The 26,867-nt window shown below is 51.1% G+C and overlaps 4 protein-coding genes across 6 annotated transcripts; 3 read left to right on the top strand and 1 right to left on the bottom strand.

Moving 5' to 3' along the window:
- The first annotated feature begins 2,595 nt into the window (after positions 1-2,595).
- Positions 2,596-9,310, top strand: LOC142976314 (metabotropic glutamate receptor 5-like). The gene is made up of 8 exons (XM_076119600.1): positions 2,596-3,048; positions 4,494-4,604; positions 4,681-5,157; positions 5,236-5,305; positions 5,648-5,894; positions 6,159-6,472; positions 7,914-8,296; positions 8,383-9,310. Exons 1-8 carry the CDS (start codon positions 2,596-2,598, stop codon positions 9,082-9,084), a joined length of 2,757 nt encoding a protein of 918 aa, XP_075975715.1. The 3' UTR covers positions 9,085-9,310.
- A 1,660-nt stretch (positions 9,311-10,970) lies between these two features.
- Positions 10,971-15,170, top strand: LOC142976143 (glutamate receptor ionotropic, kainate 2-like). Its single transcript, XM_076119388.1, has 15 exons — positions 10,971-11,102; positions 11,179-11,375; positions 11,449-11,714; positions 11,785-12,009; positions 12,297-12,360; positions 12,472-12,614; positions 12,870-13,031; positions 13,129-13,328; positions 13,428-13,629; positions 13,724-13,809; positions 13,903-13,984; positions 14,077-14,125; positions 14,296-14,411; positions 14,502-14,723; positions 14,802-15,170. The coding sequence occupies exons 2-15, from the start codon at positions 11,213-11,215 to the stop codon at positions 15,045-15,047; spliced, it is 2,226 nt and encodes a 741-aa protein (XP_075975503.1). The 5' UTR covers positions 10,971-11,102; positions 11,179-11,212; the 3' UTR covers positions 15,048-15,170.
- A 2,769-nt stretch (positions 15,171-17,939) lies between these two features.
- On the top strand, positions 17,940-22,966 carry jef (major facilitator superfamily domain-containing protein 6 jef). The gene is made up of 8 exons (XM_076119367.1): positions 17,940-18,110; positions 19,473-20,171; positions 20,256-20,448; positions 20,687-21,007; positions 21,094-21,207; positions 21,527-21,719; positions 21,787-22,106; positions 22,179-22,966. The coding sequence occupies exons 1-8, from the start codon at positions 18,016-18,018 to the stop codon at positions 22,275-22,277; spliced, it is 2,034 nt and encodes a 677-aa protein (XP_075975482.1). The 5' UTR covers positions 17,940-18,015; the 3' UTR covers positions 22,278-22,966.
- Positions 22,967-23,170: 204 nt separating this feature from the next.
- Positions 23,171-26,834, bottom strand: LOC142976133 (uncharacterized). 3 transcript variants are annotated; one of them, XM_076119370.1, is made up of 6 exons: positions 26,814-26,834; positions 26,187-26,299; positions 25,892-26,101; positions 25,462-25,662; positions 25,197-25,357; positions 24,701-24,975 (listed from the first exon to the last, which is right to left on the bottom strand). In XM_076119370.1, the coding sequence occupies exons 2-6, from the start codon at positions 26,265-26,267 to the stop codon at positions 24,855-24,857; spliced, it is 774 nt and encodes a 257-aa protein (XP_075975485.1). In that variant the 5' UTR covers positions 26,268-26,299; positions 26,814-26,834; the 3' UTR covers positions 24,701-24,854. The 3 variants fall into 3 exon arrangements, with proteins under 3 accessions (XP_075975486.1, XP_075975485.1, XP_075975483.1); XM_076119368.1 differs by lacking the exon at positions 26,814-26,834 and adding an exon at positions 26,505-26,558; XM_076119371.1 differs by lacking the exon at positions 26,814-26,834 and having other exon boundaries at positions 23,171-24,838; positions 26,187-26,498.
- Positions 26,835-26,867: the final 33 nt, after the last annotated feature.

The raw sequence follows: 26,867 nt of genomic DNA, 5'->3' as shown, positions 1-26,867 counted from the left end.
TTCATTCGTTCATTTCATTCGTTCATTCCGTTCGTTCATTCCATTCGTTCATTTCATTCGTTCATTTCATTTGTTGCTTTCATTCGTTTCATTCATTTGTTTCATTCGTTCGTTTCATTTGTTTTTATTTGTTTCATTCAGTGGGGGTGTTGTGCAGGGAGGGGGGCAAAAGGGGTGTAGTGTGGTGTACTAGCGAGGGGTAGTGGTGGTGTGGTGTAATGGAAGTGGGGGTAGCGAAAGAGGGGGGTGGGGTGTAATGGAAGTGGGGGTAGCGAAAGAGAGGGGGGGGGTGTTGAGGGAGATGAGGCGTGGTGTAGTGGATTCGGAGGAGTGGTGAATGGACGTTGTAGGGGGGAGTGCGAGTGTAGTGAAGGGATGTTAGGGCTTCTGACGCTAAATGGTGCTTAAGATGGTCGACGCGATATCGGCGGCGCGTAGGCAGTGAATAGCACTGCCAGATTAAACCAGAAGACAACCGCAATCTTCGCGAATGCAGTGTTACGTCCACGTGTGACAGTCAAGGTTTCAAATTTAAATTTTTTAACTACGGGTAACGACCGTCAAAGATCGTAACCCGTTATCGTTTGTTGGTGAGTGTTTGTGTGGTTTTTACGGTGCCCTGTAGCCACCGTATACGTTCCTTGGATTCTGCGGGAGATTTGTGATAAGCAACATTAGAGCGCTGATACATATTATTATGCAACACCGATTAAAACTTTGTATCCGTCAAGGTCGCGATCACATTAAACACACGGTAACACTTTACAATCGAGCGGTTGTAGGTTCAAACCCGAGGCAACACAATAGTAGTAGGGGAACCTGTTGTACCTTGGCACTATGTGTACCTAGGCCACTGGGCTCGTTTTCATATATTCGCGCGATACTAAATTCTACTGTTTATGGTGTTCGATACGTCACTACAGACTATTCAATGTGGAGTTAGTCGCATACCGCCATTAAGCCGGTGTTTGGTGTTATCGACGCTAAAACTTTTTTGTGTGAAAAAGTAAGTATTTCTAAAATATTTTGAAGTCTAATAGTTTTAAAAGTTTTCTAATAGTCACTTAACTGTTATATGCTATCGGTTCTTTGATTTTACAAGTCTCAACACAATAAAAAACTTACGAGATACTTAAATTCTAAACTACCTATATAAAATCACCGTTTTAGTGAAGTTGGAGTAGTGTTGTACCTCGGTCACTGTCGATCAGCTGTACCTTGGCCAGTGGCCAAGGTACAACCTGGATGTTATACTTTGGCCAGGAGAATGTTTTATTAAATTATTTCACATTTACGTAATAATATTCCTAATTAAATATCTTTATTATTTCAGAAATCGATGCAAAAATCACTAAAAAACCTGGAAATGGCCTGAAAAAGAGGAGATTAAAACCCCGCAAAAAGTTAACAAGAACAGAGAAGTTTATTGTGTTCCAGAGATACAGAAGTACTGGGATTTCTACTAAATGCTTATGGCTGAATAATATATCTACATTATTGATAGTGTTTTTATAATAGCTAGTCCAAATGACTGATTAAAATTTAAGAGAGAAATAATAATTTTTATATAGGTAAAGATAATCTATACTAATCTATACTAATATTATAAAGCTGAAGAGTTTGTTTGTTTGTTTGAACGCGCTAATCTCAGGAACTACTGGTCCGATTTGAAAAATTCTTTCAGTTTTAGATAGCCCATTTATCGAGGAAGGCTATAGGCTATATATCATCACGCTATGGCCAATAGGAGCAGAGTAACAGTAAAAAATGTTACAAAAACGGGGAAAATGATGACCCATTCTTTCTTATGTGACGCAAGGGAAGTTGCGCGGGTCAGCTAGTTGTTTCAATATTTTGTTTTCCTTTGCTATGCTATATAGGTATATTGATTTGCTATATTATATTATGTGATATCGTCGCTGCGCCTGCCAAGTTCCACATGTGTCTTTTGTGAGATTCTAGAAAACATTTTTTTTTATTTGGGACACAATATTCATTTTTTTTAACATCAAAATACACATATGGAGTTTGGCAGGCGCAGCGATGTGATGTAACGAAACGGTGGCCAAAGTTAGTTGTTTTTGTTTAAATATTTTGTTTGAAAAGCATAAAAAAAGCTATGAATATTATTTTAATTTTGATCATTTCTAAATTTTGATCATTTGAGAATTTTTAAAATGTTTTGTTAAATACTGTATATTGTAATAATACTGTGTACTGTAATGAATCAAATAAAATGATTTTATTTAACAAAACTTGATAATTTGCTTAAATTACCCCCAAATTTCAATGTGGCCTAGGTACAACGTACTACTGGCCTAGGTACATAGGGTATGTTGTACCTTGGCCACATTTCCTATTTTTTTTTTAAATTTACAAATATTATGTAAGTATTAAATAGACATTTCTGATATTTTTTTGGTTAGTACCCAAATAATTGACATTTCAAAATATGCAAATATGAGTTGTGTGCTGCACGCCAAATCACAATAAAAAATATATTTCTAAAAAACCGGCCTAGGTACAACAGGTTCCCTTACATGTAAATAGCTTTGCTCTTCTACGCGTTATATTATAATACTTGAGTAAGTTTAGATGTCGGTGCACATTGCGCAGGTCTGTAGAGCGGCGGCGTTGTGCGGCGCAGTGATGCGTGGGTCGGCGTGGGCGCTGGTGGTGGCCGCGTGGGGCGCGTGGGGCGCGGTCGGCGCTGCGGGCGGCGGGCCCCGCGCGGTTGTACGCGGCGCGGTGCGGTTCGGCGCGCTATTCGCGGTGCACGGCGCGCCGGCGGCGGCTCGCGCCGACGCGCGCTGCGGTGCCGTGCGAGAGCACTACGGCATACAGCGCGTGGAAGCGACGCTGCTGGCTCTGGACGCGATCAACGCTCACCCGCGCCTGCTGGCCGGCCTGCGCCTGGGCGCCGAGCTGCGCGACTCGTGCTGGGCGGCGCCCACAGCGCTGCGGCAGACCATCGACCTGGTGCGCGACGCCATCGCGCCGCCCGACGCTCACCACGCGCCGCACCCTTCCGCAGACAACTGCTCGCGGGTCACTTCATGCTTCCCTATTTCATAATATACGAATGAGTTAGAATATTGAAGTTGATACCGGATCTGTCCACAGTTCATCACAGAAAGTTTAAAGTCAGACTTGGCGTAATGACGCGAATCACTTACATAGGTATAAGATTACGTCAGACGTATCGGATCAGAAGTGGTTATTGATTGAACCAACGTGGATCTGCGGTTTGGTTTGTTTATTTTTTTCTGGTGACTTTGTCCCGAGACGAAGCGTTTACATAACAGTTCCGATTAGTGTTCATTACAGGAGGGAGTTTTATTTATTTTTTAGGTATTCATTTAGTTTAATTTTTGAAATGAAAATTTAGTCGCATTGAGACGGCTAAAAACAAAAAATAGGTGGGTATAAAAATGTTAGCGCTACATATATATGTTACTGTAAAAGCCCGAACGATGGTAAATCCTAAGATTTTCCGGTAATATTTCAATGAACTTCAAAATCCAATATGCACTTTTATTCGGTTATCAATTTCTTATAACAAAAATCAATTCAATGTGTAAAAACAGTTTCCACCAGCCATTTTTTTAGGGTACCTACGTTTCAATAGAATTTTATGAAATAGTCTTATATTTCTTGGGATACGATTATGTGTCTTTATTGTCATTATCAAACAATTTATTTGGTGAAAACTACTTCTGCATGTTTCAAATTTTAATTTTGTGGCATCTCTTGACTGATGTTTGCAGGTATCACTGACTCTTGTAAAAAGATGGCTTTGAGTTTTGACAAACATTCCTAATTCCAAGATGTGGAGGCCAGTGTCAACACTTTCAGTCTTTTGAGAAGTGGTCTGCATGATTCGAGGACATGAATTGATTGACACATTCGATGACACCACATATCGCTCGTATACACTTTTTTTTGCGTTATAAATGCCCCGTCTACGTCTGTACAAGTGTAGAGTTACCCCACAATAGTAAGCCGTACTTTAACATTGAGGCTTCAGGCTACATGGCTGTCATCGGCCAAGAGACCAGTTATTCTGATAGGTACGTCTGCTGCTACAGTAAAAGAATTTTAGCTCAACCCATAGTTACATATTTTTCAGGAAAAATAAAAAAACTTGAAAAATACTACTTCGTCATACTTTTAGCACCTTGTAGAATGAGGTGGTGTGGCGGCGCTCGGTGTCGAGTGCGCGGAGAGAGCGCAGTGTGCGGAGCGTGGCGGAGTGACACTGAGGACACTCCGTCGCGCGACGCTACTCACATGTTCTGTCCACTCGCTCGACTGCCGTTATATGTATCTGAGTGCTTATTATACTTTTCATACTGATTTCATTTTTGTGCGCTCAACAACGTGTTCAATCAGAACAACTTCTAGTACTATACTCGATCCACTATAAACTTGTGGTCCACGTCATGGCCTCTAACTAAACTGTTGCACTGGTCATAGCACATATACATGAACAGGCGGGCGCGGGCGAGCAGGGCGCGGCGCCGCTCGTGGCTGTGCTCGGCCCCGGCGCCAGCTCCGCCGCCGTGCAGGTGCAGAACCTGCTGCAGTTGTTTTCTATACCGCAGGTACTACTTTGCCGGGTAAGACACACTTGGCCGCGGGTCACACGCGGGTCTGCTTTATCGGTTTTCGTCGTCGCAGGTGTCGTACTCGGCGACGTCGCGCGAGCTGTCTGACCGCGCGCGCTTCTCTACATTTTTCCGAGTCGTGCCGTCCGACAGGCACCAGGCTCGGCTGCTGGTAGCGCTGCTGCGCGCGCACAACTGGACATACGTACACGCCGTGCACACGGACGGTGAGTGTCGCCGCGCCGACACGGACGGGGTACTAACAGCAACCGGTCGTTCAACCTTCGGCGCACCGTGGCTTCGTCGACAGAGAGCTACGGGCAGAGCGGCGTGGCTGCTGGCGGGGCTGGCGCGCGCCCCCCCCGCGCGGCCCGCGCTGCGCCTGGTGGCCAGCGACGGCTGGGCGGACCGCCGCGACGTGGTGCAGGGCGTGGAGCGCGCCGCGCGGCACGCGCTCACTCTGCGCATTCGCTCGCCGTACCTCGCGGACTTCGACGCGCATTATCTCGCCCTCTCGCCGCACAACAACACCAGGAACCCTTGGTTTCAGGTACGCGTTCGTCTCGAGTCGAATCGATCGGGTGTAATCGAATGGTAGAAATAATGACTCATATCGCTTTCGTCGCAGGAATTTTGGGAGCAGAAATTCGGTTGTTCGCTCGCGGCGGAACCTCCACGGGGCGTCCGACGTTGTTCAGGTAATTAAATCACAAGTCATCGTATTATATACATATAAAGGTTATATTGTTATTGTTTATGCAGTATAGAATCTATGGAACTTTTAAACTGTCAGTGTAACATGACAGCGATGATAAAATTTTAGACAGTTTCTCTTGATTTATTTTAAATGGAAATGTAATATTATTAAGTAGAAGTAAAGGCATTAAATGTTGTTTTTGTTATTTCATAAAACGCAATTCGTCTTTATTTCACCTGAGCAATTACTATTATTATTATTATATACATACGGTTGATCAATAAATACATGATAGATTAGTCGGTGGTCGGTAGTAAAGAGCTGAGTGAGACGCGCGGTGCAGGCTCGGAGTCGCTGGCGGCGAACTACACGCAGGAGCCGAAGCTGGCGCTGGTGGTGCGCGGCGTGTACGCGCTGGCGCACGCGCTGCACGCCATGCGCGGCGCGCTGTGCGGCGAGCGCGCGGGGCTGTGCGCCGCCATGCTGCCCTTCAACGTGTCGCTGTACCGCCAGCACCTGGCGCGCGTGCGCTTCCGCGCGCCCGACGGAGGCCTCGTCGCGTTCGATCACAACGGCGACCCGCCGCCCGAGTACATCATACTACACATGCCGTCGCATGCTCCTCGCACGACACAATATGACATGTTAACCATCAATCACAATAGCGTCCCACATTTTGATCGATTTTAGGCGCATTTAGATAGTCCACAGTCCTATCCATTCAGTCCACTCGCCAGTTTCCGTCATCTTTCTAAAAACGCCTTAATATTCGTTTCTCTGTATAGTGTTACATAAAAAGAAAAATATTGAATGAGACTAGGCATTAGGTAAAGTTCGCACTTGGGTGTTCTCAGACTGAGCGAGTACGACGTGATGAGTTTCGAGCGGTCGGCGAGTGGCGCGTGGCGCTACGTGCGCGTGGGTCGCTGGCGGCGCGGTGCGCTGCGGCTGCGCGGCGGCGAGGCGGCGGCGGCGCGGCGCGCGGCGGGCGTGCGTGCTGCGTGCTCGGAGCCGTGCGGCGCGGGGCAGTGGGCGCGGCCGGGCGAGGGCCGCGCGCGCTGCTGCTGGACGTGCGTCTCGTGCCCGCCGCTCGCCGTCACCGTGCCGCCGCCCGCGCCCGGCTGCCGCCTCTGTCCGCCCGGACACCGCCCCGACTCTCGACGGACCGGTACCGCGCTCATACGCTTATCTATGGAAATAATTAAACCATAGATAACTAATTAATTAATTTAACCATAACTGCACGTTTGGCGCAGTGGTTTAAGCGGTCACCTCGCCGCAATAACCGTAGCGCCGCGTGTGGTGGGTTCGAATCCTACCCGGGACAAATCTTTGTGTGATGAGCACGAGTATTTGTTCTGAGCCTGGTTGTCAATTTATCTATATAAGTATATATTTAGAAGCATATAAGTATGTTTATCAGTTATTTGGTTACCATAATACAAGCTCTGCTTAGTTTGGAATCAAATGACCGTGTGTGAGTTGTCTAATAATATTTATTTTTATTTTTTTTATAGTAAAATTCAAAAGAATTAAAAGGAATATATACTGACAGCTTTCAAAGGCATAGGTATCGTCGTCGTTTTTTTTTTTTTTTTTTTTACAACTCACACACGGTCATCTGATTCCAAACTAAGCAGAGCTTGTGCTATGGTAACCAGACAACTGATAAACATACTTATATACTTCTAAATACATACTTATATAGATACATTAACATCCAGGCTCAGAACAAATACTCGTGCTCATCACACAAATATTTGTCCCGGGTGGGATTCGAACCCGCCACACGCGGCGCTACGGTTATTGCGGCGAGGTGACCGCTTAAACCACTGCGCCAAACGTGCAGTACATTCGATTCTAACGTCACGCTATCGAATACCATACATTGCTATCGAGCTACTCGTTAGGAAACCGGCAGCAATCCGGCAGAGAATCGCGACCTATCGAGTATCGAAAACTTGACATTTAAAGTGAGAAAAAGTTTCGTTCTGAAAATTTGTTCTTTAAATAAAATTTTATTGGTAATAATTGTGTATAAACTAATTTTAAATATATTATATAGTGGATAAAAAATAATCATGAAAGGTATTATTCTCATAAATAATAATTATAGTCTACTTTAAACGGTATTAGTGAAAATAAATCAATAACATAAAAATATCATAATTAATGTTGTTCAACGAAACATTATCAACACAAAAAAAGAATCAGCGTCTTTTTTTTTCTACGTTGAAGCAGGCAAAGGAGACAATATCTTTTCGGCCTCGTTGGCCTCGTCTTCCTAAAAATATCCAATAAAGATTATTAAAATAATTTATTAAAATTAAAAATGGAAAGAATATTTTATTTCGAAATTCGAATTTCGAATAGCTCCTAAGTGCGCTCCAGCAAAAAAAAATATTTATTTAATTTTATTTTATTTTAATGTTTGGTGGAAAAAGTCGCCATTGAAGAACATAGTTGTTGCGAAAATCCGCTAGGGGCGCTGATCAATTTTTCATACAAAATTTTTCGATAGCTACTCGTTACTCGATACTCGATAGTTGTACAGAATCGCGGTACTGTAGTGAACACATAACACATAGCAGGCTGCGTGCACTGTGCAGTGTGCCTGCCGTCAGCGGTGGAGTGGGGCGGCGGCGGGGGGTGGGCGCGCGCGGTGGCGGGGTGCGCGGGCGCCGCGGGGCTGGCGGCGGCCGCCACGTGCGCCGTCACGTTCTGGCGGCACCGCGCCACGCCCGGAGTGAAGTCCGCGTCGCGCGAGCTGTGCGCGCTGCTGGTGTGCGCGGCGGCCGTGTGCCACGGCGCGGCGCTGGCGGCGGTGGTGCGGCCCGCGCCGCTGCCCTGCGCGCTCGTGCGGCTGGCGGCGCCGGCGCTGGGCGGCGTGTACGCGGCCGTGCTGGCGCGCACCGTGCGCGTGGCGCGCCTCGTGGCCGCCTCCGAGCGCCGCCCGGGCGCGCGCCCGCGACTTCTGTCGTCTCGAGCGCAGGTATTCCGTTCGTTACCCGTCTATCTTTACCCGTTGACATTAGACCGAGAAGTCGACTGCAGGATCGGTACGGATGATTGTCGCAGGTGTGGACGTGGGTAGCGCTGAGCGCGCCGGGCGCGGTGGTGGCGGTGTGGAGCGCGCTCAGGTGGCCGCCGGGCCCGCGGCTGCTGCACCCGGGGCGCGCGCGTTCCGTGCTGGCGTGCGGCGGGGAGGACGCCGTGGCGCAGTTGGCGCCGCTGGCGCCGGCGCTCGTCCTGCTGGCATCGTGCGTGGCGCTGGCGGTGCGCACCCGGCGTCTGCCGCACAATTTTAACGAAACGCGATGGGTTGGCGCGGCGGCGTACGCCACGTGCGTCATATGGGTGGCGTTCTTCCCGCTGTACGCGGCGGCCGAGGCGCGCTCGTGCGCGCTGTGCGCCGGCGTGTCGCTGTCGGCGGGCGCGTGCGTGGCGCTGGCGCTGGGGCCGCGCGTGTGGCTGTGCCTGTGCCGGCCGCAGCGCAACACGCGCGCGCACTTCCTCACGGCGACGTCCATCCGCTGCCACCTGGGCAAGTACCGGGCGGGCGCCGCCGCGCCGCGTCGCGACGTCGCCTGTCAGACGGTGCGGTGGTCGTGGGCGGCGCGGGGCGAGTGCGCGGCGGCCGCGTGCGCGCGCGTCACCCGCACGGCGCGCGGGACGGACACGGCCGACGTCGTCATCGTGCTGCTGCAGCACCGACACGCGCTCCCGGACGCGCTGCTGCACACAGACCTCACACATAACATTATAGACACTATTGAATAGCTTTTTAACGCTATTCCAATTCTCTACCATGTGTTACATATATCTACTTCTATTAATATGACTGCGCTGACACGATATGATTTGTCACAATGTTTTAGATCTTAGTGTGTCGCCCACAAAAGTTTTAATAACAAATTTTGTAATTTTAGAAAACAAAATAGATTTTGATGAAATTAGGCACATCATACCTGCAGTTTATCTTTAAGTCACATAGGATAAGCTGTATCAATTGAAGAAATATTATCACGCCGATGCTAACTAAGCTTATAAATTAAGAAAGCTCTATCAATAAAAATAAAGAATAACAAAGTAGAATAAACGTGTCTGTGTCGCGTAAATAGTGACGCGTCCTCGTCCCAAAATAGCTGAGAGAGCGCGTCGCGTCGCCCTCACGCGCCTTCAGTGAGCGTGAGTCGCGTGCTGCAGGAGCGCGCGCGACCAGTGAGTGTTCCTCGCTCTGTGCTACCTAGTGTGTCTGTGTGTCTGTGTGTACTACGACCGGCACTATGCGTGCCGCCGCAGGGAGGTCGGCGGCGTCAGTGGCGGCACTGCTGCTGCTCCTGGCCGGCGTCACCGCGCAGGACATCACTATCGGTATGTACACCAAACCATTATTATTTTAGTTTTAATCTTAACTGTGTGTTACACGGCTATCTATAAATCCAGCATACATAACATACACAATAATGTAATATATCGGTTTGTGATCGATGACATGTTTAATTACACTATTATACCTACTTAGTCTGGCCATAAATACTGTTAAAGTTAAAAATACAAAAATATGTATTACTTTTCAGTTTGAAATCTGTCGTTTTTACGATTAGTCCATTGAAAAGTTACATGAGTTTTACATTTCTTAGAGGACTGTTACTGAGTTTCTAATTAATGAAATTGAATTTTGCAACAAGACTCGGCACCGGGTCGTAACGCTCGGTACACGCAGTCTTGGTTAGTAGCGATCGTTTTGTACTTCATCTGAACTGAAGACTACCGTTGTCTAGTCCTGATCTCAATCCGCTGGATTATGATTTATGGTCAGTTTTAGAGAGTACGCCTTGCTCTAAACGCCAGAATAATTTGGAATTCTTAAAACAATCCATACGTTTGGCAATGAAGAATTTCCCGATGGAAGGAGTGCGTGTTTCTATTGATATCTGGGCACAACGTTTAAAGGACTGTATTGCAGCCAATGGAGACCACCACGAATAATCTTTTTATATTTATAACTGTTGTATATTTTATGTATTAAACTAACTCACTGTAATAGTAATAAAAGGTATTTGCTGTAAAAGAATTTTTTTTTCTTTGTTACAATATTTATGACAATATATGTATGACATATATATCTAGTAGTGTAGTCCTAAATTTAATCTTGTTTCGTTTCTAGTAATTACCCCAAGATAAGTATTTCACAAATTTAGTGACAAAAGTGAAGTAGTATGGTGTTTGACGCGGCAGGTGTGGTGGAGCAGCCGGGGCGCGCGCAGCAGCTGGGCAGCATGGCGGGCGTGACGCTGGGCGGCGAGGGCGCCGTGCGCGTCGTGTCGCTGGAGCCGGGCGAGGCGCTGGCGCCGCCCGCCGGCGTGGTGGCGGCGGCGCAGCCCGAGCCCGACAGCGGCGCCGCGCCCGCGCTCGTGGCGCTGGCCGGCGGCGACGAGCGCGCGCTGCGCCTGGCCGCCGACGCGGCCGCGCGCGTCGCGTTGCCGCTGCTCCTCGTCGACCCCGCCCCCGCCAACGGAACCTGGGAAGCGCTGGAGCTGTTCCCCCATCCTGAAGTTATTGCCGAGGTTTCGATCTGACCGCCCTTTGACCGGTTTTGCGACGACCGTGTCCGTAACTTATCTACATCGTACTGTACAGGCGTGCGCGGCGCTGCTCGAGGCGAAAGGGTGGCAGCGCGCCGTGCTGCTGCACGAAGGAAGCGCGCGCGGCGCCGCGCTGCTGGCGCCCGACGAGCACGCGCCGGCGCTGCTCGTGCGGCGTCTGCCACCCGCGGACGACCTGGCGCTGCTCAGGTACCGCGCGCTCTCGTGACGAGTGAAGCCGTCCTCTGCCGACACGCCCGACACTGATATTGTTTATAACTTGTAGAAACTTGTTGCTGGTCTTGAAGAAGTCCGGGTCGATGAACTTCATAGTGTGGTGCTCTGCGGAGTGCACGGTGCGCGTGCTAGATGCGGCGCAGCGCGTGGGAATGTTGTCGGAGCGGCACTCGTACATCGCGCTGTCGCTGGACCTGCACACGCAGGCGCTCGCCGACTACAGCCACGGGGGCGCCAACATCACCGGTGAGTACGGCCGCCGCGTTCCCCCGCGCTCGCCCCTCACACCCCGCACCACGTGACGGAGCACTCTCGTCAGGTCTTCGACTCTTCGACCCGGAGTCACCGGACGTGGCCGCCGTGGTGGCGGAGTGGGCGCTGCACTACAAGGAGGAGGCGGGCGAGGCGGCGACGGACGTCGAGGAGCTGGTCGCGGCGCCGCCCACCGCGCTCCTGCTGGCGCAGCTGGGCGCTTCGCTGGCGGCGCAGGCGTGGCGCCGCCTCAACCTGCCGGACATACCCGCCGACGAAGACGTCAGAGTGGGCGCCTTCCACGCCGACACGCTGCTGAACTACCTACGCTCGGTGAGTGAGCTGCGAGAGCGGAGGCGGCGGCGAGACGTGCGATCACGGACATACACGTAGTGCGGTGCAGGAGGAGTGGGAGTCGCCGGCGCACGGCGCGGTGTCGTGGGAGGCGGACGGCGGGCGGCGCGCGCTGCAGCTGCAGGTGGTGGAGCTGGCGCGCGGCGGGGCGCTGCAGCGCGCGGGCCAGTGGGCGCCCGGCGCCGGCCTCACGTGGCACCGCGCCGAGCTGCCCGCCGCCGCGCCGCCGCCCGACTCCATGGTCAACCGCACCTTCACCGTGCTCATCGCTGAGGTATGTGTCAGTGCGACAGACTTATTGATTAACAAACTTAATTAAGATCATCCGTATTCCACCACTGGGCACGATCCTTCTTTGGTGACCAGGCAGACTTAGGCCTTCAGGCGAGCAAGCTTGGTTTTGATGTCTTTACGACGTATGTGCTTACATTTAAACTCTTGGACATTTGTGCCAGACGCGAATGCCTGTTATAACCTACCACACGACTATAACCTATATGTATCATCACAGTTCGATAATTACATTGTCTGTGATACATTACAATGTATGTTGTGTTCCAGAATAAACCGTATGTGATGAAACAAGAATCCACGTTGCGACTGTCAGGGAACGAACGCTACGAAGGTGCGTATGAGCGGTTTGTTGCGCACCGTGTGACTGTGTCGTGACTGTGTCGTGACTGTGTCGTGTCGGTGTCGTGTCGGTGTCGTGAGAGTGACGTGTCGGTGGTCGCAGGGTTCTGCATCGAGCTGATCCAGCGGCTGGCGGAGCTGCTCAAGTTCAACTACACGTTCGTGGAGCAGAACGGCTCGTACGGCTCGCGCGACAACGTCACCGGCAAGTGGGACGGCATGCTCGGCCGCCTCATGGAGGACCAGGTCACTGTTCTTTACATTATTCGATCTACTTGGCTATTTTTACAGTATTTGAAAATAAATATTTCTTCGCATTAACTGTCTGAGAAAAATACCCCATAGGTAGTACTTAAAGTTAGTTAAAATTGTATAAATTTTGATTCAACATTATTAGGCACTTTTTTGAAATTAGATTAATTCGTTGTAAATATGTTTTAAATAAAAGTTATTAACAGTAGCGGTAGTTTTATTGATATAAGATGAATGTGCACCGCGCAGCACATCGACTTCGCGATCACGGACCTGACGATGACGGCGGAGCGCGAGCGCGCCGTGGACTTCACCACGCCCTTCATGAACCTCGGCATCAGCATCCTGTTCCGCGCGCCCAAGCAGCCCGAGCCCAAGCTCTTCGCCTTCCTGCACCCCTTCTCCAACGGCGTGAGTTTGTCTTGGACCTGTCTCTCCTGTCTAACACGACCGACGAGCAAGCGAGCGGGTGTGTGTGTGTGTATGACGGGCGGTGTGCACTGCGCAGGTGTGGCTGTGCCTGGGGTTCGCGTACCTGGGAACGTCGCTGCTGCTGTACGTGGTGGGGCGGCTGTGCCACGAGGAGTGGCAGAACCCCTACCCCTGCATCGATGACCCCCCTGCGCTCGAAAACCAGTTCACGCTTGCCAACGCGCTGTGGTTCAACCTCGGCGCCATCCTGCAGCAGGGCTCCGAGATCGCACCCGTGTCGGTATCTCGTGCGCGGTGTCATGGCGTGTGTTCAGTAAGTCGCGTGTGTCGCGTGCGGCTGACGTGTGACTGACGTGTGACGGCGTGTCTGTGCAGGGCGTACGGCACGCGCGCGGTGGCCAGCGTGTGGTGGGTGTTCGCGCTGGTGATCACGAGCTCGTACACCGCCAACCTCGCCACGCTGCTCGCCAAGAAGTCCCCCAACGAGCTCATCCACAGCGTGAACGACCTCGCTAACAACCAGCTCGGGATCGAGTACGGCGCCAAGGCGGGGGGCTCCACCTACACCTTCTTCGAAGTGAGTGTTCACTGTTCTGTGTCTGACCGGACATGTCATACACATGTCCATATGTATGTGACCGTGTAAGTGTAACGTATGTGCGCTGTTCCAGCACTCAGAGAACAAGCTGTACAGGGACATGTTCGAGCACATGAAGCAGCACAAAATGCCCGACTCTAATCCGGAAGGAATCCAAAAGTATGTTCATTGTCAGTTGATTGTATGCAAGTTGCGACTTAATACCTACTTATATACTGAGCTATTTAATTGACATGTGGCGTGAACGTGCAGAGTGATGACCGAGAACTACGCGTTCCTGATGGAGTCCACCACCATCGACTATGAGATCGAGCGCAACTGCCAGGTCATCAAGGTGAGTCTCGCACCTACTCACCACCTCTCACGACCTCTCACGACCCCTCACCCTGCATCCAGCTGCTGTAACCGTGACGTCATCGTTCACAGGTGGGCTCGCTGCTCGACAGCAAGGGTTACGGCATCGCCATGAAAAAAAGTGAGTAGCGTTTCTAATTACTTGTATGTAGCTCTTTGTCTTTGCACATACATGATTAACAATGACAGATTAGCAATTATGTTCTTTTTGATATTATCTATCTTATTGTTATTAACAAGAAATAAACGGTTTAATGTGTTTATGTGTGAGACGCGTGAATGTGTCCCCAGACTCGACGTTCCGTCAGGCGCTGAACCTGGGCCTGCTGAACCTGCAGGAGGCGGGCACGCTGCGCGAGATGCAGGAGACCTGGTGGAAGAAGAAGCACGGCGGCGGCGCCTGCAAGGTACCGCCGCCTCGCATATGACGATATAATGTCGCATGGGATGCAGGCACCTTTCCAATCCCTCGGTCACGTACTTTTATGTAATTCCAGCAAGTGGAAGATCGGGAGAGCGAGAAACTGTCCATGATGAACTTCCTGGGGCTGTTCCTGGTGCTGGTGGTGGGCAGCGCGCTGGGCCTGGTGCTGTCGTGCTGCGACCTCGCGTGGGGCGCGGTGCGGCGCGCGCGCCTCAACGGCGAGCCGGTCCACGTGCGGTTCTGGAAGGAGCTGCGTTTCGTGTTCAGCTTCGAACGGTCCGAGAGACCGCTGCAGGTGAGTCGATCGGCGACTCGGTGACCGTCGCGCCTCCGCGAGTGACGCGAACGTAACGTACCGGCGGTTCACTCGCAGGGCTCGCTGGGCGGGTCGTCGCGCGGCTCGGCCGGGTCGGCGCGGTCGGCGGGCTCGGCGGCGTCGGGCGCGGAGGAGACGGCGGGCTCGGCGGCGGCGGACGAGGAGGCGGAGGAGGCGGTGCGCTCGCTGCGCACGCGCTCGGGCTCGCTGGCGTCGCGCCGCCGCTCCTCCATGCACGCGGCCAGCGTGCGCCGCGCGCGCCACACCGCCGCGCACTCGCACACGCCCGCGCCGCGCCGCTGAACATGCACCGACTTTGCTCTATCTTGACTCCGACCAATATGACGTTCTTAACAATATTAACAGACAATCACCGACTAACTCACTTACTCACTAATAGTCCATTGAAATGTTACATGAGATTTACATTTCTTAGAGGACGCAATTTTATTTTCGGAACATGTAGGGGGGGTCAATAGAAGCTTAACTTGAAGTTTGTGGGGTCGCCACCCTTGTCCCCCGGCCGCCATCTTGGAAAAGGGGGTGGAGACACTTTTTTCGCTATATCTCGGAAACTATGCGTCTTACAATAAAATTTTAAAAGCATAATTTGTAGCAAATTATTTTGTCTACAAATATGTTTAATAACTTTTGCCCTAAATTAACGATTTAAGAAGTTATAAGCAAAAAAGTGCAATTTTTTTTATAATTATTTTCTTTATTGCTCTATAACTTTTTTTAACGACAGCCGCGCGGATGGATCTCTGAGGTTAAGCCACGCTTGCCGAAGTTGTTTTGTGGATGGGTGACCATCTTACACATATCGAGTTCCTCCCTGTTTCGGAAGGCACGTTAAATTGTGGGTTCCGGCTGTCATTTTCGAAGATATTTGACAGTCGTTAACAGTACTCAGAAGCTTGAAAGTCTGACAACCAGTCTTAACGAGGGGTATCGTTTTATATCCCAGGTAAATGGGTTGTGGAGGTCAGATAGGCAGTCGCTCCATGTAAAACACTGGTATTCAGCTGCATCTGGTGAGACTGAAAACCGACTCCAACATAGTTTGGAAAAAAGGCTAAGCTGATATGAATAAATTAAAAAAAATAACTCAGACCAATCTTGTAGAGTAATTTTCGAGGAAAATTTTGCCCTATATTTTTATTTAATTTCATTAATTAGAAACTCAGTAACAGCGCTCCGAAATAGACCAGATTCGGAAAGAAAATTTTTGTAAAAAAAAAATCACTATTTTGCTTATAACTTCTTTAATTGTTAATTTAGGACAAAAAGTTTTTAACATAATTGTAGGCAAATTAATTTGCTACAAATTATGCTTCCACAATTTTATTGTAAGACGCATAGTTTCCGAGATATAGCGAAAAAAGTGTTTCTACCCCCTTTTCCAAGATGGCGGCCGGGGGACAAGGGTGGCGACCCCACAAACTTCAAGTTAAGCTTCTATTGACCCCCCCTACATGTTCCAAAAATAAAATTGCGTCCTCTAAGAAATGCAATATTCGGCCCTCAAATTGTAACATTTCAATGGACTATAAGTGATTCTTAACATAGGAGAAGTTCATGGGATTGTTAGTATTGAGCAACAGACAGCAACTCACCTTGTTATAAGTCCTTAAATAACCTGAGAAATAATCAAGTTACATATTTTCACAGTATAGGTATTATTAGGTTCTTAGTAGTAGATATAAGAGTTAGTCAGTTAAAGCTAGTGGGTATACATTCAGAATGAGTTCACGCAAGTTTCCGCGATTGTAAGTTAATTAGATGGACTATGTTTATTGTTTATTCATGTTAGTAACATTATATCATAGCTTGTGGTCACATGTTCTGCGTGTCCTGCGTGTCTCCGTAGATGTGGCCCACATCTACCACATCATGTGGGGCCGCACACTTCACACACTGCTCTTAAGAGATGTTAGTTCAGAGGCACGTGGTGGATGTAATAAATAGTAGATACATTGGTGTAACGTTCAATTGCCACCAGACACTCTAGTCACTAGTCACTAGGCAGTACAAGTTTGTTAAGCACATGTCATATTAATAATAAAAGTGAATGAAAACGTGGTTTAGTTTAATTCTGCACGTCAATCCCATACCGCCTCTGTCCAATTATCTCCAATAATGTACAATATGTTCTAACTACTGTGTATAATTACTGTTTTAGAATAAATCGGTAAGTGTAAGTTTATGCGACTATCGCGCAGCTCGGTCCTGGGGTTCAATTCCTTACCTGAGTTTCTCTTTACCAAATTCTAAACAAATGTCCAGTGAATTGCCCGGAGTTAGTAGGTGGAGGTAGTAGAGCCGTCGGTCCTGACCTCTCTCTGGTCGTGGCGGTTATCCGGGAACACGGACTAAGGGAATACAGAGTGTCGCCGTTTATTGCGCACACTTTAAGCAAAGTCCAGCAAGGTAGGCTTGTTTCAATGAAACTGGCGCCGCAACTGAGACTCGTCTAGGAGGACATAGTTCTTATTACATTCTGGTAATGCTTCGAGGTAGTACTTGTGTTAACTTCGAGGTAGTACCTACTTGTGTTGGGCTGGCGCTAGTAATGGCCAGCAGTATGTTGTCGTTGTGTTGAATGTTAATGTTATATGTTGTTAAACGAGGAGACGTTCGACTCGGTGCAAGGTGTTTATCGTATCGTACGTAATGGTAACACAGACTTAATACCTGCCCAGAGCCTGCTTAAGTCCGGTGCCACTTACAAGTACGTCAGCGTACCACCAAGTTAATATGTAAGCGCTATGTTAGTGACCGTGTCATTCTATTTGATTTATTGTTTAGAAAAATGTGAGTAACGCGCTTTCTCTCCCGTTAGTACTCATAAGTGAAAAAAGTGGGCGTCGCGAGCGCCCTTAACACTTACAAGTAGAAGGGTTAAGATTAAAAGCTCAAAGCAGCACATGCAGGGGCCCTCCGAGCGGCCCCGGCCCCTCCCCCCCGCGGCGGGGAGCGAGCTGACCGAGACACACATCGCAAGGATTTACGAGCTCATCACGTCCGCGCGAGCCGCCAACCTTTTTCATAATTTACAGGAGATCTAATTATCTGAAGTATCGATTCGTGGCAGCACATCTGACTCTGTACAAAGTTTACGTCGTATAATCCGGAGATTCGCAGCGAGGCGACGGAGCGCGCAGGGTGCGCGCGCCGCGGGCGGGCGGGCGGCGGGCGGCGGGCGGCCAGCGGCGCGTATCGACGTGGAGCGCGGGCCGAGTGCCGCGCGTCAGTCCGCCGCCGCCGCGCCATGGAGCCGCAGAGCGACGCGCCCCCCGCGCACGCCGCGCCGCCCGCGCGCCCCCTCGTCAACCCCGACGAGTACGGCGAGGTGGACACCTCCAGGTGCGACCCCACACAGCTCCGCCACGCGCCCGCCTTACATAACTGCCTCACTCCTTAGCGCTCCCTGGCGCTCCCTGGCGCTCGCCACACGAGCGCAGCCCCGAGTCCTTCGCCTCGACGCGCTCGCCGCGCAGTCCGCGGCGGTGCACGCCGGCCAGGAAGTGAGCGTGCGCTCGAGTAGAGCCACCACACTAACGCGAAATTTTCTGTTGCTCGTAATCGATGATGTTTTCCTTATTTTGGGCGGGGCGGAGCGGAGCCAGCCAGGGGAGGAGGCGGCAGGACGTACTCGCTCGCTTCCTCCGTCACCGAATAATCTAATCTCATCGAAGGACACTTCAGCACAATTAGGCTCAAGATAACATTGTTATAATCGATATAGCAGCTAGCGCTTACGTATTGATACGTACCCACTATTGGGGTACAACAAGATGTAGGTGGCGCGATGGCGGTAAGATGGATGAACGTGAATGTTATGTATTATGTCGATACCGTTTGTTGTGTTGACATCATTGTCGAGCTAGCGAAGTACGCAGCTATCACCTCGGCGTGTGCGAGGCGCTCGTGGCTCGTGGGCTCGGTAGCAAAGTGTCGCAGTTGTTCACATCACATAACAGTCCCGGTAGAGCCGACCCTCCGCGACGCCGTCTCGTTCTTGCTTCACTCGCTCTACTCGCTCTACCTCTACTCGCTCACCTCAGCGATACAACATGTAGAGTATGAATTTCAAATGTTCCGTGTATTTTAATACATGGAATTAGTACAATCTAGGAAAAGGGATAACATTGAAATGACCGTTATGTACAATATCATTATGTCATCTACTCGTGGAACCGATGTTCAACATAGTGTTAGTAACGAATTTGTAAGTGCGAGTGGTTTTAATATATATTAGCTGGATTTGAAAGCATTTTAAGAAAGTAAGTGATTGATGTTAAACCCAAAACAGTTACGCATTAGTCTACTTTTGTTGTTAGGGTACAGAGAAGATACGTCAGTCCCTTGTCGCTACTTATAACCGTCTATATAATCAGATAGTCAAACAGTTATTGGATGTTTAAAACATTGCCCGATTCCGAATATACTCGTATTATGTGAGGGAGGTGTGACGTCATATCGTCAATGCAGGCTCTTCATCTCATGTCCACTACTAGGTAGTACTAGGTACTATATCTTATTAAAGAATCGTTACAACGTTGCGCTGCCTCGTTCTGTCAAACAATTTGGCACTCGCTTGTGTTGTCCTCAATTCTTTGAGCAAGTAAGCAGTAAGCATGTATTGGTTAGCGGGGCGCCACAGTGAGGTGTTCTGTGTTTTCGTGTGAATGAGTGGGTTGAGTCGAGGGTATGGTGTGCCGGCAGGTACCCGGCGCCGAAGGATGCGACGAACAAGGTGCGCGGCCGCAGCGACCTGCTGGAGCTGATGTGCGGCGCGGGGGCGGTCGACCCCGAGCTGCTCACCGTCAAGACCTTCTATTTCTTCTTCTACTCGGCCTTCGGCTCGCTGTTCCCGCTGATGGGCGTGTACTTCAAGCAGATGGGTATGAACGCGGGCCAGTGCGGGCTGCTCATCGGGACGCGCCCCTTCGTCGAGTTTCTATCGGCGCCTTTCTGGGGGGGACTCGCGGACCGCTGGCAGAAGGGTCGTACGCTGCTGCTGGCGTCCCTGGGCGCGTGGATCGTGTTCACGCTGCCGCTGAGCTGGGTGCAGCCGTCGGCGGTGTCGTGCGTGAAGCCGCTCAACAACACGGCCTACAACCTGACGGAGCCGCGCTACGACGACGGCGGCTGGGAGCTGGGCCCGCGCTCGTTCCGCGGGCCCTCGGGCGCCGGCCGCGAGGGCTCGCCGCTGCCCGTCAGCGACGCGCTCAACTACAACCCCAAGCTGAACGAGGACTGGGTGACGCCGCTCCACTCGTTCATCGTGTACCGCACGCCGGACATTCAAAAGACGTTCTTCCTGCTGCTATTGCTCGTCGTGATCGGCGAGTTCTTCAGCGCGCCCGCCATCACGCTCGCTGACTCCGCCGTCATCACGCTGCTGGGCGAGGACGCCGACAGGTAGGAGCCACTACATGCTGCGTCGCTGTGCCATGCGGCTCTACGATGCACGGACCTACGTATTGACGCGTGCGTGTTTCGCAGATACGGGCATCAGCGCATGTTCGGCTCGCTGGGCTGGGGGCTGGCGATGTTCTTCGTGGGCATCGCGCTGGACCACAGCACGGCTTTCAGCTCACACCCGTGCGGCGGACCGCAGCGCTACGAGAAGAACTACACCATCTGCTTCGCCACTTTCTCCGTTCTCATGGGCGCCGCGCTCATCACCGCCACGCAGGTAACGTCTACGAGTGTACACACAACGACCTGTATCATATTCCACACACGTATCGATCACTGTAACATCACACTAACTAAATAATCACCAGAATAAGGCATAAGTTGCAAGGTTTATGTAATGACCGTGACCTAGATAAAATAATGTGACTATATGTACGACTTTTAGTATCTTTTCGTGTTGTTTATTGAGTGAAAGTAGCGCTGATATATAGGAGAGTGCGTTAATGGTGCTTCAGATCCGGTTCAAGTACGAGTTCGCGCCGGTGGAGGTGGCGGCCCCGGCGGCGCCGGCCGAGCCCACGCACGAGGAGAAGCTGCAGCAGCAGCTGGCGGAGCAGCTGCAGCTGCCGGGGCTGGACACGGGCGCGCCGCCGCGCCCCGCCGCGCCGCCGCTCGAGCACGCCAAGGTGTTCGCGCAGACCACGCGCGAGATGCCCGAGTGGGTGACGGTGCTGCGCCAGTTCCAGAACGTCAAGGCGGCCTCGTTCCTGCTCGTCGCCTGGTTCATGGGCTTCGGCATCGGCCTCATATTCACCTTCCTCTTCTGGCACCTGCAGGTGAGTGCGCCGCGGCTCGCTCGTCGCGTCGGCTCGCTCGCTCGGAGTAAGCACACACTTCATCTCACTTATTGTCGCTGTTTCAGGACATCGGCGGCTCCCCGACGCTGTTCGGAGTGGCGTCCGTCATCAACCACATCTCCGAGATATTCGCCTACTTCTTCAGCTTTAAGCTGATCACGCAGATGGGACACGTGAAGGTATTCTGGTTTTATTTCCTCTCGGTACTTGCATCATTTGTTTGTCAGACGGTCACAGACTGTGTTCAACTCTGTTGTAATTGTATGAAATGTACTATCAACGGCGTCGCTCGAATTTTGAAATAAACTATAAACGTTATTAAAAATACTAACAAACCCCCAGTAGACCTTACGCAGTTTACAGCAAAATCGTAAAATATAAGATTCTTGAATAGGTAGGCTGTTTAAGATTTCAGATGAATCCGACTTCATTGAGATTATTTGAGAGTTGTAAAAAGTGATAAGTATAATGGTTGAGTGCACGGTACGTGTCGGGCAGGTGCTGTGCTTGGGGCTGGCGGGCAACGTGCTGCGCTTCTTGTACATCGCGTGGCTGAGCGATCCCTGGTGGGTGCTGCCCTTCGAGTTCGTGCAGGGCGTGACGCACGCGGCCGTGTGGGCGGCGTGCTGCTCCTACATCGCTCACGGCGCGCCGCCCGGCCTGCGCTCCTCCGCACAGGGCGTCTTGCAAGGTACGCACGTACGTCCCCTCGCGACTCATGCCTACCGTCCACACGCTACAGCGCGCTGTCTGCGCAGGTTTACATCACGGTCTGGGGCGCGGCTGCGGCGCGGTCATCGGAGGCATCGCGGTCGCCAAGTGGGGCACGACCCGCACGTTCGCCGGGTACGGCCTGCTCTGCACCGTGGTGCTAGCCGCATTCGCGTTCGTGAACTTCCGCGGAGAGGGCGACACGGTGCCGGGCGCGGGCGGCCCCGGCGCCGACGAGGAGGCGCGCGCCGTGGCCGAGGCGGGCGTGCTGGCTCCGCACGGCGTGCCCTCCAACCCGCTGCCGCGCGCGCTGTCGTCCACGCGCCTCGCCGACCTCGCCCACCACGACCAGTACGGCGCCACGCAGGTAACGCTCGGAGGTAGGAGGTAGGTCCGACACTCACCCTCAGACCCCACTGACGTGTCCTCCGCTCCGCAGAGCTACAGCGGCGCCAGCGAGCTGAGCGTGCCGGGGCAGGCGGCGCCGCGCCCCAACAACCCGTTCCTGGCGGAGCAGTCGGCGCCCGCCTACAGATAAACGACGCGCTCTCATCGACTACCACGTATTTTCCCGCAGATGTATTCTCCACTGTCCTATGTACAAATATATTTTGAGAAGGAGGCTCGCTGGCGGCGGCCGCCATCGTTGTTATCTCTCTGTCCGACGGCACTAGCTCGTACATGTTACTATACTATAAATACTCGTATATCGTAGCGGTGATCGTTGCTTTGTTACTCGTGTGAATGTGTCGCGAGACTGTCGGCCCGACGTCGCCGGCTCCGGCGGCGCCCGGGCCGGCGTTGACTGTTGCTATACATACATAGATAAGTGAGAATGTAATATATGGCGTGTTTAGTTGATCGTGTTGTCATATCAGGGCGTGAGGCCGGGGGGAGGGGTGCGCCGGGGTGTGGGGGGGCGCCTCACTTGTGATGTATTATTTTGTTGATAATGTAATAGATATTCTTATAACGATAGCTATATGTATACATGAGGTTTGTTGTAAAGACTACGAGTGCGCGAGGCGTACGTCCGCGCCGGCACCAGTTATATATTTTTGCACAGTCTGTAGCGAGCAGCGGCGGCGCGCGGCCCCGCAGCTGCAAGTCGCCTCACTCGCCTCCACGCGGGGCGGGAGCGGGGCGGGCGCGGGGCGAGCGCGGGCCGCGCACCACCCGCACTTTCAATTTCATGTGTATTATAAATAAATGTTGAACTATTCATCACCTCGTCGTTTCACTGACGCCTCCCTAAGTCCCCGCAATGTTCAGGCTCATGTGAGTTGCGGGCGTCCCACGTGCAGCTAGAGCTCTCTCAGGAAGAGAGCACTGACGTACACAAGTTAATGGGTTGAATTAGTCACATCGTTCCTCGGGCACCTAGCAATCTTCCTATTTATCTTAGCTATTATGTTCAAGAAATACCCACAGTTATTCAGTAATTATTATTTATTAAATTACAATTACTTAAGTAAATAAAATGAACAGTACGGAAGTTTAATTATACAACTTCGACACTTAGTATACACACAGGGCACACCTGGCACCGCGCCGCACGTGAGCGGACGCCACAGATAGAAGCACGACACGCCGCCTCACCGGGGACGTGAACCTAAAGCCTACCAGATAAAACGTCTCTTTCTCACTTCACCTTAAATCGAGCAATGAACCTGGGTCTTTGGGGCAAAAGATTCGTTTTACAATTGACTCATTTAAGAATTGGACTTAATGACAATACATTCTCCAGCAGTCTCTCTTGACACTTCTGTTTACAAACGTCGCCTCGCACTGTCGGTGCTAAATATGAATATAATCTTCAAATGCAATATTTCGAGCTACAAGCTATAATTATGAAATCTCAGTAGACTTGCGCTGAGATTGACTCGCTCTTATCTTAAGAGAGGGAGGTACCGTCTGTACCGAGTGACATCCCCATTCTAACTTGTACTTAACCCACTTATATTACTTACTTATACTTACATAATTAAGTTACAATACATAATCGAATGTATTTTCAGTCAACGACCAACATAAAAGCAATAGTAATGTTAACACAATCACCTAATACTGTTACATGACTCACATGAAATATTATGCTACGTATAATATACAATACTCGTAAGTAGAGCGCGTCACGCGTGTCCTAGGCTCGCTACACACATATTCGAATCGGCGTGAATCAGCCCATCCGTTGGCTAAAATCTGTCTATATACAACGAGCCACTGCAATGGCTTATTTCCTTCAACGTATGGGTAGGGCTAGAGGTCCTTAGTTATGTAAAGTACAACCATTTGTATTATTATTATTAATTACCGACTTATTAACAAATAACTTTATTACAAAATTTCCACAGCCTGTACATAAACAACTCAAGTAAAGTTCGTTGACCGGGCTCAGGAGTCATATGATACTCGACTCTGCTATTGGGCGGGCGGCGCACGCGACGTTGCCGCACCGTTTTATGTACTTTGGTTGTTTGTACAGAGAGATTCAGTTTTGATTACATTATTTTATTATTTAGTATGTGCGACATTTAATTTTTTTCAATTAGCCAACAATGTTATTTTTTTGTTTGTTACATTATTATTAAACCCTAACCCTACACCCATACGTTGAAGAAATAAGTGAAAACCTGAGCAGCTATTACGGGTCAGAATCGAATCGAATGATTTGTTGAGCCGAATGAATGACCCGACCGGCACAAGCCGAACACGTGCTTTAATTGCTTAGAAACAGGTTTGTTGTTCAATGATGATGATACCCGAATATGTGTGTAGCGAGCCTCCTGCACGTAACGCGCTCAGACCGCCAGTGAGCGACACGCGGACGTCGAATACGTACAGTGTACACTAACACTACTGACTGACAAACACTAGCGTGAGCTTCCATAAAGCACTAGGTACACTATAATTAATATATTAAGTATACAGATATGTGTGTTTGCGTAGTTACAATAATGCACATGATATGGTCAGAGTGGTCAAGAGCGCGGCGGCAACGGCGGCGGCGACACAACCACGATGCGTCCGTTCTTGTAGGCGGTGCGCAGCTGAGCCTTCTCGCCGCTCAGCAGCGGCGTCGTCGGCGGCTCCGGCGAGCTGGACAGAAAACGTATCAGCCTGCGTGTATGCGAGCGTTACGAGCCCACGGCGGCTTCTCCCTATAGCAGATCCTGACGACGAAGGTGACGCAGCGAGCGGCGAGCGGCGGCCGCGCGCCCTTCGCGCCCCGCCCGCTGCAACACACAGTGCTCAGCTCGCGACTCACTCGCGCCGCGGCATGCCATCACAGCAGTCACAGGGGATCAACTTACTATTCAATACAATCAATAAGGGCCATCTTAACAACCTGCACAATGACATGCTACAACACGAGTGAGTGTCGAGCTCCATCAACTCAACCCTTGGTTGTGGGTGCTTGTGGTGGAGGTGATCGCTGTGTGGAGATGATAGTTACCTGTATGCGTGCTCGACGAGGGCGGCGGAGTGAGGCAGCGGGTGGGAGCGCGCGCGCGCCGTGCACAGCGCCAGCCCGGTGGCGAGCGGCTGCAGCAGCGCCAGCACGAAGCCCGCCGCGCCGATCACGTACAGGTTGCGCGGCGCGTCCTCCTCCGCCTCCTGCACCACACACCACTTATTCACACGCAGTCGAAATGCGGCTCATGATTCATCAGTTTGAAGCGTTTAAAGTATGACTTCAAATGAACAGTAGGTAAACTCGCCTTGATGAGAGCCTCGAGGTGTTTGGGCAGCGGGAACCAGCGACTTAAGAACTTGAGCAGGGGCTGGACGAGCTTGCGCAGCTCGAGCGCCTCGCGCAGCTGCAGAGCCGCGTCGGAGCCGAGCCAGTCCAGCATGCGCAGCGCCAGCCACGCCGCGCCCACCACCTCGCACACCATCACCACCGTCATCAGCGCTGCGTACTGAACACACACGCGTTATTGCAAACTGCATTAAACACTAAGTCTCTGCCCGAATGTATCCCTACATGTATGCCAACGCACAGACACGCCTAGATGCAGGCAGAACGTTTGACTAGAGACCTTGACCTAATTAACTTGTGACGATGTGACGCAGAGGAAACGATATATTACATTTGCGTGATGAGATAGCTTAAAGTGCGCGTTGTTATGATAGAGATCAGTTACTGACGAGGTAGAGTAGCAGGCGGGAGGTGCGGCGCGAGGAGGCGTGCAGCGCGGCCACGGAGAGGTGCGCCAGCAGCAGCAGCGCGGCGCCGCCCGCGGTCGTGGCCGCCGCCAGCGCGCGGTACTCGGTGGGCAGCAGCTCGCGTAGCGCGATGTACGTGCTGGGGTCCCACTTGAGCCGCGCCGCCGTCGCCAGGCACGCTCCCCCGTACAGCTGCAACACCACACGGTCCCACGTCACTCACACCGGTCGTTAACTTGGCGGTGGTGGTCGCCGCGCCGCGCGGGGCAACACTCACCGTGAGCAGCAGGTTGACATGCGCCAGCAGCGGCGCGGCGCAGCCACAGCGCATGTCGGAGGGCGCGCGCGGCACCAACATCAGCACTCGTGCCGGTTCACTGCGTTAGCATCCTGCGTCCACACGCGACGACAATATTATTCAGGTGTCGAATTTCGGTGAAAACTATATGACGAGTAAATATCATTATCTCGTGTTCACAATAAAAAAGCTGGTATCGGCGGCGCACGCGATGATAAGACGCTGACTAATATCGTGTACGAGCGTATCTTATCAGCGTTATCAGCTGGCGAGCGGAGCCGACCGGTGCCGACCTACCAGATAGTTCGACGACGAGGGACCGCAACTGCGCGCTCCCTGCTGTCACTGCTGTTACACTGTTGATATCCACTCAAATTTAGCTACCTATATATAAGCTACCATGTGAGTCACAAAGAGTTCGTTTAGTGCCAGATAAACCATATTTTCCTGAACTTAAAACTTTATTATTATGAAAATACAATGCTAGTAATAATTAATATTTATTAATTATATCACCATTTAAAGGGGAATGAAACTAAATGTTATACCTAAATCGTATTTGAATACGCAATATTTTTCGTTTGTCTAGTGAATATAGGTACCTACAATAACACAACACGCGTAACGAGATACATTATCCTGTAGTTTACAATCACGGAG

Source organism: Anticarsia gemmatalis, chromosome 10 (genome assembly GCF_050436995.1).
Source record: "Anticarsia gemmatalis isolate Benzon Research Colony breed Stoneville strain chromosome 10, ilAntGemm2 primary, whole genome shotgun sequence".
NCBI classification, from domain to species: domain Eukaryota; kingdom Metazoa; phylum Arthropoda; class Insecta; order Lepidoptera; family Erebidae; genus Anticarsia; species Anticarsia gemmatalis.
The sequence above is the reverse complement of the archived record's forward strand: the minus strand, read 5'-3'. Positions and strand labels throughout refer to the sequence as shown.